Source organism: Rana temporaria, chromosome 7 (genome assembly GCF_905171775.1).
Source record: "Rana temporaria chromosome 7, aRanTem1.1, whole genome shotgun sequence".
NCBI lineage: Eukaryota > Metazoa > Chordata > Amphibia > Anura > Ranidae > Rana > Rana temporaria.
In genome coordinates, this window is record NC_053495.1 from 205,781,171 (window position 1) to 205,795,517 (window position 14,347).

Below are 14,347 nucleotides of genomic sequence, written 5' to 3' on the forward strand. Positions count from 1 at the left end.
TTTTCACCCCTGTTGGGGGGCTTTGGTGAGATATCAGGGGTCTTAACAGACCCCTGACATCTCCCCTCTGAGACAGAGTAAGGGACTAAGGACACAGATTCCCCAGTCCCTTTCTTAGCAGCCTCAGCTGCTCTGAAAATGAATGGAGAGAAGACAGTCGCTTCTCTTCATTCATAAACTGAAACATTGTAAACACAGTTTACGATGTTTCAGTTATGTGAATGTACAGAGTGATCACTGACTCTGTACATTCGGAAAAGGTAGGAGATGGTAAATCCTGACAGATCGAGGGGGACATGGCGGCAGCTTGGATGGGGGACATGGCACCAGCACATGGCGGCAGCACGGAGGAGGGGACACGGCGGCAGCACGGAGGAGGGGACACGGCGGCAGCACGGAGGGGGGGACACGGCGGCAGCACGGAGGGGGGGGACACGGCGGCAGCACGGAGGGGGGACATGGCAGCAGCACACGGCGGCAGCACGGAGGGGGGACATGGCAGCAGCACACGGCGGCAGCACGGAGGGGGGACATGGCAGCAGCACACGGCGGCAGCACGGAGGGGGGACATGGCAGCAGCACACGGCGGCAGCACGGAGGGGGGACACAGCAGCAGCGCGGAGGGGGGACATGGCAGCAGTACGAGAGGGGGACACAGCAGCACAGAAAAAGAGATGGCAGCATGGAGGGAGACGGCAGCACGGAGGGGTACAGCAGCAGAATGGAGGGGGGCTAGAGGAGGATACGAGGACAGTCAGCGGTGATCGGTGCTTGTAACTCCCCCACCGCACTGATCACCCTGACTGTCCAGGTATCGGTTGAAGCATCGGAGCATTTGCCTGAGTACAAGTACTCGGGCAAATGATCAGGATCGGTCCCGATACTAGTTGCGGTATCGGGACAACCCAAATTTAAATATAAGGACCCTGAGAGGAGTCCCTATTCACATAAATTGAACATAAAATATATATATATAGGGCTCCATAGATAATTTGCTATAATTGTTTTTACAGCTTCGTTGGAGGTAAAACTGGTTCTACTCTGGAAACACAACATGCGTGTTGAGTACCTGGCAGTGGCCCCCTGGCCCCTGGACCCCTCCAAGCGGAGCACCAGGGTAGAGGTAGTCATGGAAGGGAGCTACGACATACTACATGATATCAGCTGCACACTGAAGAAGCCCATCACCAGTATGTACAGAACCAGCGTGATCCGGCGATTCTGGAACACTTTACAGAGGTACTGCGCCTTATTGTTATGATTTATAAGACCTGCTAAGATTGCAAATTTTCCCCGAAGCATCACCAGTCGCATCTGACTACTAGTGTAAGGGGTCCTCCCGCTGACTACTAGTGTAAGGGGTCCTCCCGCTGACTACTAGTGTAAGGAGTCCTCTCACTGACTACTAGTGTAAGGGGTCCTCCCGCTGACTACTAGTGTAAGGGGTCCTCCCGCTGACTACTAGTGTAAGGAGTCCTCCCGCTGACTACTAGTGTAAGGAGTCCTCCCGCTGACTACTAGTGTAAGGGGTCCTCCCGCTGACTACTAGTGTAAGGGGTCCTCCCGCTGACTACTAGTGTAAGGGGTCCTCCCGCTGACTACTAGTGTAAGGGGTCCTCCCTCTGACTACTAGTGTAAGGGGTCCTCCCTCTGACTACTAGTGTAAGGGGTCCTCCCGCTGACTACTAGTGTAAGGGGTCCTCCCGCTGACTACTAGTGTAAGGGGTCCTCCCGCTGACTACTAGTGTAAGGGGTCCTCCCGCTGACTACTAGTGTAAGGGGTCCTCCCTCTGACTACTAGTGTAAGGGGTCCTCCCTCTGACTACTAGTGTAAGGGGTCCTCCCTCTGACTACTAGTGTAAGGGGTCCTCCCTCTGACTACTAGTGTAAGGGGTCCTCCCGCTGACTACTAGTGTAAGGGGTCCTCCCGCTGACTACTAGTGTAAGGGGTCCTCCCGCTGACTACTAGTGTAAGGAGTCCTCCCTCTGACTACTAGTGTAAGGGGTCCTCCCACTGAACACCAAGGGAGAAGATCTGTTTGAAACATGTCCTTTTAGGCCTTGGATCACACCGGTGGGACTTGTCATGTGATTCGCCATGGGAACTGGTTCATCCATTTTATAGCGGTGACTTTATGGCCCATATACTGTGCTTCCCTTAGAAATATTCTCATGTGGTGTGGTCCGCATTCTTCATCTAATAGACTAAATTAGCAAATTTCAGCTGTACGTGAGATAAAGCGACTTGGCAGGTTAGCAAGAAAGGTCATTACTTGATTACAGAAATCATCTATAACTGGACAACTCAAAATAGGATGGATGCATCAAAATTATATTGATAGTATAGGCGGGGGACTTTCAAGGCACAGCACATGTTTTGCTAAAATTAAACAATATATGCTCCATATTTACAACAGAAATATAGTTTTATAAAACCAGACGATATTAATACTGAAATGCTTGTGCATAGTGGTCTTTACAGCTCAACGCGTTTCTCGGACTCTGAAGTACTCTTCATCAGGAGCTATCAATACAGACTTTCAATAAATGCCATCTAAATTGAATAACAAACTTTTGAGTAATCATACCAATGGTAAAACGACAGTTTATTTTAACATATTACATTAGACTACTCCCTCATAGTAAGGGGTGCAAGAGCCCATAAACATACATACGGCAGGGGTCCCAAAAGTCCCTCTTTTCCAACCTCCAATACAGTCCTATTTAATCTATGTTCTTAAATTCTTCTAAATAACTTTTATATATTATATATTACTAAATTACCTTCTACTCCAGTATCATTAACCGCTTAAGGACCGCCTCCTGCACATATACGTCGGCAGAATGGCACGGCTGGGCACAAGCACGTACAGGTACGTCCTCTAAGTGCCCAGTGGTGGGTCGCGGGCGCCTGCCCGCGACCCGGTCCAAAGCTCCGTGACCGCGGGACCCGCGAACCTGATCGCCGCTGGAGTCCCACGATAGTTCCCCGGAGCTGAAGAACGGGGAGAGCTGTGTGTAAACACGGCTTCCCCGTTCTTCACTGTGGCGCCGTCATCGATCGTGTGTTTCCTTTTATAGGGAAACACAATCAATGACGTCACACCTACAGCCACACCCCCCCTACAGTTAGAAACACAAACGAGGTCACACTTAACCCCTTCAGCGCCCCCTTGTGGTTAACTCCCAAACTGTAATTGTAATTTTCACAGTAAACAATGCATTTTTAATGCATTTTTTGCTGTGAAAATGACAATGGTCCCAAAAATGTGTCAAAATTGTCCGATGTGTCCGCCATAATGTCGCAGTCACGAAAAAAATCGCTGATCGCCGCCATTAGTAGTAAGAAAAATAATAAAAATGCTATAAAACTATCCCCTATTTTGTAAACGCTATAAAGTTTGCGCAAACTAATCAATAAACGCTTATTGCGATATTTTTTTTTTTTTTTTAACCAAAAATAGGTAGAAGAATATGTATCGGCCTAAACTGAGGAAAACATGTTTTTTTTTTTATATATTTTTGGGGGATATTTATTATAGCAACAAGTAAAAAATATTGCATTTTTTTTAAAATTGTCGCTCTATTTTTGTTTATAGCGCAAAAAATAAAAACCGCAGAGGTGACCAAATACCACCAAAAGAAAGCTCTATTTGTGGGGAAAAAAGGACGCCAATTTTGTTTGGGAGCCACGTCGCACGACCGCGCAATTGTCAGTTAAAGCGACGCAGTGCCGAATCGCAAAACAGTGCCGAATCGCAAAAATTGTCCGGGTCCTTTACCTGCATTTTGCTCCGGGTCTTGAGTGGTTAAGCTCTCTTTTGTATGAGCGAAATTAAATGACAATAAAAACCAACAACAATTAATTTTTTCCTAAAATGAAGGGTATCTTTGGACTATTGTAGTTCTGTGTCTTTTATCCCAATGAGTTACATGCAGTCTGGCAATTTCAGTGACACGGGATTGAGCTCATTGTATGCTCTTAGGGGTAGACCTGCATTATATTTTGTAAAATCAAACTGGATGGGGTAGATACATGTTAACTGATGTTTGCTCTTAACTTCCAGTATCAGCCAGACAGATCAGATGTTGGTACACTTGAAATCATTTGATAGCGTTCCAGAACATTTTAAAATCCCAGAAAGCACCAAGAATGGAGTCCCCCTGTTCTACATCCCTCCTGGATCCACCACACCAGTAAGTTTTCCTGCGTCAGCGATAAAAACGGACATATTTTTAAGGGTTTGCTTACACTTGCTTCAAGAAGTGGCAATTGGATACTCTGAATGCCAATCAAAGCTCAAGTTACTTAATAAAATGGTTACATTACAGTCCTGTTCACATGTTTCATTTGCTTTGCTTCACAAATATCCCCCATGTTACTACAGAGTGGGGGATCAGTAGAGCTGGGGGTTACTACTGAGTGGGGGATGAGTAGAGCTGGGGTTTACTACTGAGTGGGGAATCGGCAGAGCTGGGGGTTTCTACTGAATGGGGGATCAGCAGAGCTTGTGGTTACTGCTGAGCGGGGGATCATCAGTGCTGGAGGTTACTACTGAGTGGGGGGATCAGGGTTACTACCGAGTGGTGGATGTGCAGAGCTGTGTGTTACTACTAAGCGTGATATCATCAGTGCTGGGGGTTACTACTGAGTGGTGGATGAGCAGAGCTGGCGGTTACTACTGAGTGGGGATCAGCATAGCTGGGGGTTACTACTAAGTGGGGGATCAGAAGAGCTGGTGATTACTACGAAGTGGTGGATGAGCAGAGCTGGGGGACACTACTGAGTGGGGAATCGGCAGAGCTGGGGGTTTCTACTGAATGGGGGATCAGCAGAGCTTGTGGTTACTGCTGAGCGGGGGGGTCATCAGTGCTGGAGGTTACTACTGAGTGGGGGGATCAGGGTTACTATCGAGTGGTGGATGTGCAGAGCTGGGGGTTACTACTGAGTGGGGAATCGGCAGAGCTGAGGGTTTCTACTGAATGGGGGATCAGCAGAGCTTGAGGTTACTACTGAGTGGGGGGATCAGGGTTACTATCGAGTGGTGGATGTGCAGAGCTGGGGGTTACTACTGAGCGGGAGATCATCGGTGCTGGGGGTTACTACTGAGTGGGGGGGGGGTCAGGGTTACTACTGAGTGGTGGATGAGCAGAGCTGGCGGTTACTACTGAGTGGGGGGGGATCAGCATAGCTGGTGATTACTACTGAGTGGGGGATACTACCGAGTGGTGGATGAGCAGAGCTGGGGTTTACTACGGAGTGGGGAATCGGCAGAGCTGGGGGATACTACGGAGTGGGGAATCGGCAGAGCTGGGGGATACTACGGAGTGGGGAATCGGCAGAGCTGGGGGATACTACGGAGTGGGGAATCGGCAGAGCTGAGGGATACAACGGAGTGGGGAATCGGCAGAGCTGGGGTTTACTACGGAGTGGGGAATCCGCAGAGATGGGGTTTACTACTGAGTAAGGGATCAGCAGAGCTGGGGGTTACTACTGAGTAAGGGATCAGCAGAGCTGGGGGTTACTACTGAGTGAGGGATCAGTAGAACTATTATATCCATAGGTGAGTTTCCTGTAAGATGACGTATGTGACTCCATTTTTGTCCCCTCCTCCGCAGGTATTGTCCCTGCAGCACAGTGACTCGGACTCCAGCCATTCCCAGTTTGCCTCCTACTGGAAGCCGATCCTTTCCATGGATGCCAATGTGTGGCAACGCTGGCTTCACGTTCACCGCATCGTGCTGCTTTTGGAGCATGACATGTATGTAAAGTTACCCCCCCGAGAATGCTGTGACCCCTCCCCCGAATAATCCAGTTGTTTCTCATAGGTCAGGATTCTTGTTCAGTGACCCCCCCCCCCCTCTTGTGATTCTCTTCCAGGCCTCTCCCGAAGCACCTCCATACCCCGGGGAACAACGGGCGCTACAGCACGGTTCAGTGCCGCATCTCGCACACGGCCCTCACCTCCCTCCTGCGGGACTGGAGCAGCTTTGTGCTGGTGGAGGGTTACTCCTATGTCAAGCTAATGTTGAGGTAATGCCAGTCAATGACTTTCTTCTGCCACACAATCCAGTGCCGTGTTTTTCTTTCCTGATCATATCCCTTGTTGGCTTTGTCAGTGACGCCGGTCAGACGCCTTCTTCCTTCTGTGTGGGGCGGATTATCTGGAAAGCCCCGTGCATGGTCCTCCGGCTGGGATTTCCTCTGGGGACGCCGGCAAATTGCAGAAATAAGGTAACCCCCCCCCCCCCAAAGGTTAGTCGTCATTGCTGCAGATCATTTAACCCTTTCCTGCCTGCCCCAGCGTCCCTTTAATTGCCCTTGTTCTGGGAGGACGTCATGTGGCGCCCTCACATTCTTGCCGCCCATGAGCGCCAACCGGTGGTGAGTGGTGCCCTTTAGATGCATCGTTTGACTGATCAGGGTAAAGAAGCAGGAACATTGGCTCTTTACCATGTGATCAGCTGTGTCCAATCACAGCTGATCACATGTAAACAATTTACGGCTATCGGCATTTCCTTTCCTCGGCACTGTCTGAAGAAAGGTAAAGCCGATGGCCGTCTTTCCTGTGACAGGGCACGTTTACACTTATAATTAGGACACCGATTATCCGTGCCTTGATTATCAGTGCAGCCCCATCAGTGGCAATTGGTGCCCATCAGTGCGGCATATCGGTGCCCATCAGCCGATCCTGGTGGGTGCACGTCGGCCGATCCTGGTGGGTGCACGTCGGCCGATCCTGGTGGGTGCACGTCGGCCCATCCTGATGGGTGCACGTCGGCGTGAGTGCGCGTCGGCCTATCCTGGTGGGTGCAAGTCGACCCATCCTCGTGGGTGCACGTCGACCCATCCTCGTGGGTGCACGTCGACCCATCCTCGTGGGTGCACGTCGACCCATCCTCGTGGGTGCACGTCGACCCATCCTCGTGGGTGCAAGTCGGCCCATCCTCGTGGGTGCACGTCGGCCCATCCTCGTGGGTGCCCTCCGGCCCATCCTCGTGGGTGCCCTCCAGCCCATCCTCGTGGGTGCCCTCCGGCCCATCCTGGTGGGTGCCCGTCGGCCCTTCCTGGTGGGTGCCCTCCGGCGCATCCTGGTGGGTGCCCTCCGGCGCATCCTGGTGAGTGCCCACCGGCCCATCCTGGTGGGTGCCCTCGGCCCATCCTGGTGGGTGCACATCGGCCCATCCTTGTGATTGCCCATCAGCGCATCCTCCTCAGTGCTCATCAGTGAAGAATAAAAATTACTCCTTTGCAAAACAGAAATGAAGAAAGGTGTTTTTGTTTTATTTAGTTTTTTATTTCATTTTTTTTTTTTTTTTTCTGTTTCGCAAAAAAATAAAATAAAAAAATCGAGTAGTGAATAAATGCCACCGAAAGCACACTCTCAAAAAAATTATAAAGATTTCATATGGGAACAGTGATGTGTGACCAGTCGCTCACGTGTCCACTTTGATTGGCTGTCAGTGGTCACAATGTTGGGAAGCCAGTCCCGCCGACTACCAATTAGTAGCAGGGGACCAAGAGCTGCTCGGGGTACTTTTGCACTGACTGGACCCAGGAGGAAAGGTGGGGTGGGGTGTTTTTTCTATTTTTTTATTTGTAGACCTGGTGGGGTATAACAATGGGGTAAATATAGTAAATAGTAGTTGGTGGATGTTAAGTGTTTTTGTTTTTATATCTGGATATATATTTGTCATTAAGAAAAAAAAAAAAGACGCTACGGGACACAAACTGACCATGCCAGCACGGATCTACCATGCTTAGTGTGGTCAGTGCCCCAGGAAGGGAAGGACACATACAGGATCACCAGGTATTGGCTGCTCTTTTTCCTCTCACTGATTCCTCTTTGTCCTCTGCAGAAGGTGGAAGAGCTGAAGGACCTCATCCTGCAGCTGCGATTCCCTTACAGGGTGCTGAGTAAAGACAGCACCCCGCGGGTGAAAAGGAAGATCTTTGGCATCAGCTCGCCCTCCAAGTCGCCTCCTCCGCAAGTGCCTCCTCCAGCCTTCTCAGACCGCTCCTGCCTCGTTCTGCTGCACAAACCCCTGGAGAAGCTTCTCATTAAGTGAGTGTCAAACCCCGTCCAGCATGAAGAAGAAAGATACAAAAAAAATAAGTATATAAAATGTAAATAAAATGTAGACCTCAGAGCGTCAGGAGACGTCGCAGAGCCCAGGGAAGTGCTAGGCTCCCCCCTGACTGATTCGTCATATGACGTCGCTGGCGAGAGACCTGGGAGGACTTCCCTCATTCCACTGGGAGCTCCTGCATCTAAGATCATGGTAACTTTTATAGAGGGAGGGGGGAATTTGTGCTGTGCCACTGCCCCCTGCACTCTGGGGTGCATACTATTGACCCCTGCACTCTGCGTTATTTACTCCTGACCACTGCACTTTGCAGAACTTACCCCTGACCCCTGGACTCTGTGTTTTTTACTTCTAACTCCTGCACTCTGCATTACATACTCCCGACCCCTGCACTCTGCATTATATACTCCCGACCCCTGTACTCTGCATTACATACCCCGACCCCTGCACCCTGCATTACATACCCTTGACCCCTGCACCCTGCATTACATACCCCCGACCCCTGCACCCTGAATTACATACCCCCGACCCCTGCACCCTGCATTACATACTCCCGACTTCTGCACCCTGCATTACATAGTCCCAACCCCTGCACTCTGAATTTCATACTCCCAACTTCTGCACCCTGCATTACATACTTCCGACCCCTGAATTACATACTCCCGACCCCTGTACTCTGCATTACATACTCCCGACCCCTGTACTCTGCATTACATACTCCCGACCCCTGCACCCTGCATTACATACTCCCGACCCCTGCACCCTGCATTACATACCCCCGACCCCTGCACCCTGCATTAAGTACTCCTGACCCTTGTGCTCTGCGTTACATACTCCTGACCCCTGCACTTTGCATTACATACTCCTAATCCCTGCACTACTTACTCCTGATCCCTGCACTTTGAATTACATACTCCTGACCTCTGAACTCTGGGCTACATATTACTGACCCCTGCACTCTGAGTTATTTACTTATTCCTGACCCCTGCACTTCGCATATCTTACCCCTGACCTGTGCACTCTGTGTTTACTTCTAACTCCTGCACTCTGCATTACATACTACCGACCCCTGCACTGTGGGTTACTTACCCTTGACCCTTGCACTAGGGATTACATACTCCTGAACCCTGCACTCTGTTTTTCATACGACTGACCCTTGCACTTGGCTTTACGTACTACTGACCCCCTGCACTCTGCGTTTACATACGACTGACCCCTGCACTCTGCGTTACATTGGGGGCAGCACAGTGGTGTAGTGAGTAGCACTTTCACCTAGCAGCAAAAGGGTCGTTGGTTCGAATCCCGACCACGACACCATCTGCCTGGAGTTTGCATGTTCTCCCTGTGCCTGCGTGGGTTTCCTCCGGGTACTCCGGTTTCCTCCCACACTCCAAAGACATGCTGGTAGGTAAATTGGATCTTGTCCAAATTGGCCCAGTATATATATGTATATCTGTGTGTACGACTGTGTGTCCCAAGCGTGTCACGATCCTACGGGGGAAAATTACCGTACCAGCCAAGCAGACTCTGGCTGGAAAAAGCGCCCAGAGGCGATTCAGTTTGCATATGTAGCGCTATACAAGTCATTCATTCATTCATTCATTCATTCACATACGACTGACCCCTGCACTCTGTGTTATTTACTCCCGACTCCTGCACTGTGAGTTACTTACCCCTGCACTATCCACTACATACTACTAACCCTTGTACCCTGCATTATGTACTTCTGACTGACCCCTGCACTTGTCATACCTTCCATGCTCATGTTCTGGCGCTCTGGGCACTCTCCTCTACTTCATGTAGCCAGTGAACATATTTCAGCATCGGGTGCTTTTTAGGCCCCTTTCACATTGAGGCGTTTTTCATGCGGTACAGCGCTAAAAATAGCGCTGCTATACCGCATGAAAAAATCATGCCCTGCAGGCTTCAATGTGAAAGCCCGAAGGCTTTCACACTGAAGTGGTGCGGTAGCGGGACCGCTCCAAAAGTCCTGCTAGCCGCATCTTTGGAGCGGTATAGGAGCGGTGTGTTTACCGCTCCTATACCGCGCCTTCCCATTGAAATCAATGGGAAACCGCGGTAATACCGCCCGCAATGTATTAAGCCTTTTTCGGCCGCTAGCGGGGGTTAAAACCTCACCGCTAGCGCCCGAATATCGCGGTAAATACGACGGTATAGCAGCGCTAAAAATAGCGCGGCTATACCGTCACCGCACCTCTGCTGCCCAATGTGAAAGCAGCCTAAGGCCCCTTTCAGACTGGGGCGGGAGCTGCGGTGGCGGTATAACGCCGATAAGAATAGCGGCGCTATACCGCCGGGATTGCCACGGGAATCGGCTGCTAGCGGTACGGTATTAACCCCCGCTAGCGGCCAATAAAGGGTTAATACCGCCCGCAAAGCGCCTCTATAGAGGCGCATTGCGGGCGGTATTGCCGCGGTTTCCCATTGTTTTCAATGGGAAGGAGCGGTATACATGCCGCTCCTCTCACCGCTCCAAAGATGCTGCTAACAGGAGATTTTTTTCTCTCCCGCCAGCGCATCGCCTCAGTGTGAAAGCCCTCGGCTTTCACATTGAGTCTGTAGTGAAGGAGTTTTTCAGGCGGGACAGCAGCGCTATTTTTAGCGCTGTACCGCCTGAAAAACTCCTCAATGTGAAAGGGGCCTAAGGGGCTCCACAATTTGGTTGATACAAAACCGTGTTTCAGTTTTTAAAAGAATGTCTGTGAATAATGAGCCTATGAGGTGTTTTCTCTCCTTCTCCTCCTCCGCAGGTATGACAAGCTACCTCTGGACTACAGAACACCATTCATTCTGAACCTGGAGAGTCCCACCCAGCACACTTCAGTATCGGGGCCCTCCATTACCAACCGCTCCGCTTCTTCCTCCCTGGCTTCCCTCTCCCGCTACTTCTACCATCAGAGGTGGATCTGGTCTGTGCAGTCAGGTCTGACCACGTCGGTGCCCACCACTGCTATGGCACAGATCCTCTCCACTCTGACAGAGTAAGTCTTCCCCCTAGGAGGGTGTGCCCACATCAGAGGGTTCTAAACAGTCATTTGTAACAAAACAAAATATGTTTTAATCACTTAAGCCCCGGACCAATATGCTGCTAAATGCCCAAAGGCGTTTTTACAATTCGGCACTGCGTCGCTTTAACAGACAATTGCGCGGTCGTGCGACGTGGCTCCCAAACAAAATTGGCGTCCTTTTTTTCCCCCACAAATAGAGCTTTCTTTTGGTGGTATTTGATCACCTCTGCGTTTTTTATTTTTTGCTCTATAAACAAAAATAGAGCGACAATTTTGAAAAAATTTCAATATTTTTTACTTTTTGCTGGAATAAATATCCCCCAAAAACCTATATACAAATTTTTTTTTTCCTCAGTTTAGGCCGATACGTATTCTTCTACCTATTTTTGTTAAAAAAAAATCGCAATAAGCGTTTATCGATTGGTTTGCGCCAAATTTATAGCGTTTACAAAATAGGGGATAGTTTTATTATTATTTTTTTTTTTTTACTACTAATGGCGGCGATCAGCAATTTTTTTCGTGACTGCGACATTATGGCGGACACTTCGGACAATTTTGACACATTTTTGGGACCATTGTCATTTTCACAGCAAAAAAATGCATTTAAATTGCATTGTTTATTGTGAAAATGACAGTTGCAGTTTGGGAGTTAACCACAGGGGGCGCTGAACGTGTTAGGTTTCACCTAGTGTGTGTTTACAACTGTAGGGGGGTGTGGCTGTAGGTCTGATGTCATCGATTTTGTCTCCCCTATAAAGGGGATGACACGATCGATGCGCCGCCACAGTGAAGCACGGGGAAGCCGTGTTTACATACGTCTCCCCGTTCTTCAGCTCCAGGGAGCGATCGCGACGGAGCGGATATAAACGAATAGCTGCGCCCTCGTCCCGGATCGCTCCCCGAGGGAATCCGACCGCCGCATGTAGCGGGGGGGTCCCGATCGGACCCCCGACCCGCGGAAAGGCGGGGACGTACCTGTACGCCCATATGCCTGTACGTGCCATTCTGTGGACGTATATCTACATGCGGCGGTCGGCAAGTGGTTAACATACTTTGTTATCTCAGGGCTTGACCGATTTGCTTGGAATCTAGGAGCCAGCTAAAAAAGTTAGGAGCCAGAAAACGTGCCCCGTCCCGCCAAGCTCGCACACAGAAGCGAACACGTATGTGAGCAGCGCCCTCATATGAAAGCGGTGTTAAAACCACACATGTGAGGTATCGCTGCGATCGGTAGAGCGAGAGCAATAATTCTAGCCCTAGATCTCCTCTGCAACTCAAAACATGCAACCTGTAGAATTTTTTTAAACGTCGCCTATGGAGATTTTAAAGGGTAAAAGTTTGTCGCCATTCCACGAGGGGACGCAATTTTGAAGCGCGACATGTTGGGTATCAATTTACTCGGCATATCATCTTTCACAATATAACAAAAAAATTGGGCTAACTTTACTGGTGTCTTATTTTTTAACCACTTAAGGACCGCCTCCTGCACATATACGTCGGCAGAATGGCACGGCTGGGCACAAGCACGTACAGGTACGTCCTCTTTAAGTGCCCAGCCGTGGGTCACAGGCGTGTGCCTGCAACCTGGTCCGAAGCTCCGTGACCGCGGGACCCGCGGACCCGATTGACGCCGGAGTCCCGCGATCCGTCACCAGAGCTGAAGAACGGGGAGAGGTGAGTGTAAACACAGCTTCCCCGTTCTTCACTGTGGCGCCGTCATTGATCGTCTGTTCCCTGATATAGGGAAAGGCGATCAATGACGTCACATATCCAGCCCCGACCCTGGGCTACATAGTGACTCCTCCTCCATTGTTACAAACTGACATTGTTGTACTTGTCTCTGCAGGATAAGGCTATCAGAAGGGTTCCATTTTGCCTCCAGTGGAGAAGGAATTATTAATATGGTATTAGAGGTCCCCATTCAGGTAAGTCCAATGACATCCCCCCCCCCCCCCCCCCCCCCTTCGTCTGTTACATTGGTCACTGATTGCACTGACCCTGCGCTCCCGTCTCCTCCGCAGAGCGATTGTTTAGGAGAGAACAGTATAGAGAAGCACAGCTGTGTTATTCAGTACATTCTCTTTCCTCCGTATATCACCTCAACCAAGGACAGGTGGGTTACTACTTACCATATCTGTGTCTGCGCATGCGCATCTGCCCCCCCTGCATTTGATTCTATTTTTTTGACCAACCTACATATCTGTGGCTTCTCAGCTTCTCCACCGATGAGGATAACGACACCGAGGTGGAAGCCATAGAACAGGACACGGAGCTGCACCTCGTCTCCGAGTGTTGGGTGGAGCCGCAGAGCGGCGTCGTAACGGGCACCTCCGAGAGCTGGAAGCACCTCCACGGCCTTATGTACTCTGAGATTCCACAAGCGGTGAGTACCGAGGAATCACCCGGGCGGGCAGGATTGGCCCCGCCTCTACCGATCTTGTATGAACACTTTGCTCCTTTTATTAGGATTCAGTCGTTGGAGATTAGCTTTAACCACTTCCCGACCGCCGCATGTATATGTACGTCCACAGAATGGCACGTACAGGCAGATGGGCGTACAGGTACGTCTCCGCCTTTCCGCGGGTCGGGGGTCCGATCGGGACCCCCCCCCCCCCGCTACATGCGGCGGTCGGATACCCGCGGGGAGCGATCCGGGACGACGGCGCGGCTATCCGTTTATAGCCGCTCCGTCGCTATCGCTCCCCGGAGCTGAAGAACGGGGAGAGCCGTATGTAAACACACCTTCCCCGTGCTATCACTGTGGCGGCGTCATCGATCGTGTCATCCCTTTTATAGGGAGACTCGATCGATGACGTCAGTCCTACAGCCACACCCCCCCTACAGTTGTAAACACACACTAGGTGAACCCTAACTCCTGCAGTGCCCCCTGTGGTTAACTCCCAAACTGCAACTGTCATTTTCACAATAAACAATGCTATTTAAATGCATTTTTTGCTGTGAAAATGACAATGGTCCCAAAAATGTGTCAAAATTGTCCGATGTGTCCGCCATAATGTCGCAGTCACGAAAAAAATCGCTGATCGCCGCCATTAGTAGTAAAAAATTTTTTTTATAAAAATGCAATAAAACTATCCCCTATTTTGTAAACGCTATAAATTTTGCGCAAACCAATCGATAAATGCTTATTGCGTTTTTTTTTACCAAAAATATGTAGAAGAATACGTATCGCCCTAAACTGATGACATTTTTTTTTTTTTATATATATATAT

The 14,347-nt window shown here is 50.0% G+C and overlaps 1 protein-coding gene across 4 annotated transcripts in view; it reads left to right on the plus strand.

Annotated features, from left to right (window-relative positions):
* Nucleotides 1–14,347, plus strand: part of SZT2 (SZT2 subunit of KICSTOR complex) — a 223,145-nt gene that overhangs the window by 20,599 nt on the left and 188,199 nt on the right. For all 4 annotated transcript variants that reach the window (XM_040360883.1, XM_040360884.1, XM_040360885.1 and 1 more), the window contains exons 10-19: nt 1,014–1,239; nt 4,068–4,197; nt 5,620–5,762; nt 5,882–6,034; nt 6,121–6,235; nt 7,861–8,066; nt 10,860–11,090; nt 12,964–13,042; nt 13,139–13,230; nt 13,332–13,500. In XM_040360883.1, coding sequence (XP_040216817.1) covers nt 1,014–1,239; nt 4,068–4,197; nt 5,620–5,762; nt 5,882–6,034; nt 6,121–6,235; nt 7,861–8,066; nt 10,860–11,090; nt 12,964–13,042; nt 13,139–13,230; nt 13,332–13,500 — 1,544 coding nt within the window. The remainder of the gene's footprint in view (nt 1–1,013; nt 1,240–4,067; nt 4,198–5,619; nt 5,763–5,881; nt 6,035–6,120; nt 6,236–7,860; nt 8,067–10,859; nt 11,091–12,963; nt 13,043–13,138; nt 13,231–13,331; nt 13,501–14,347) is intronic.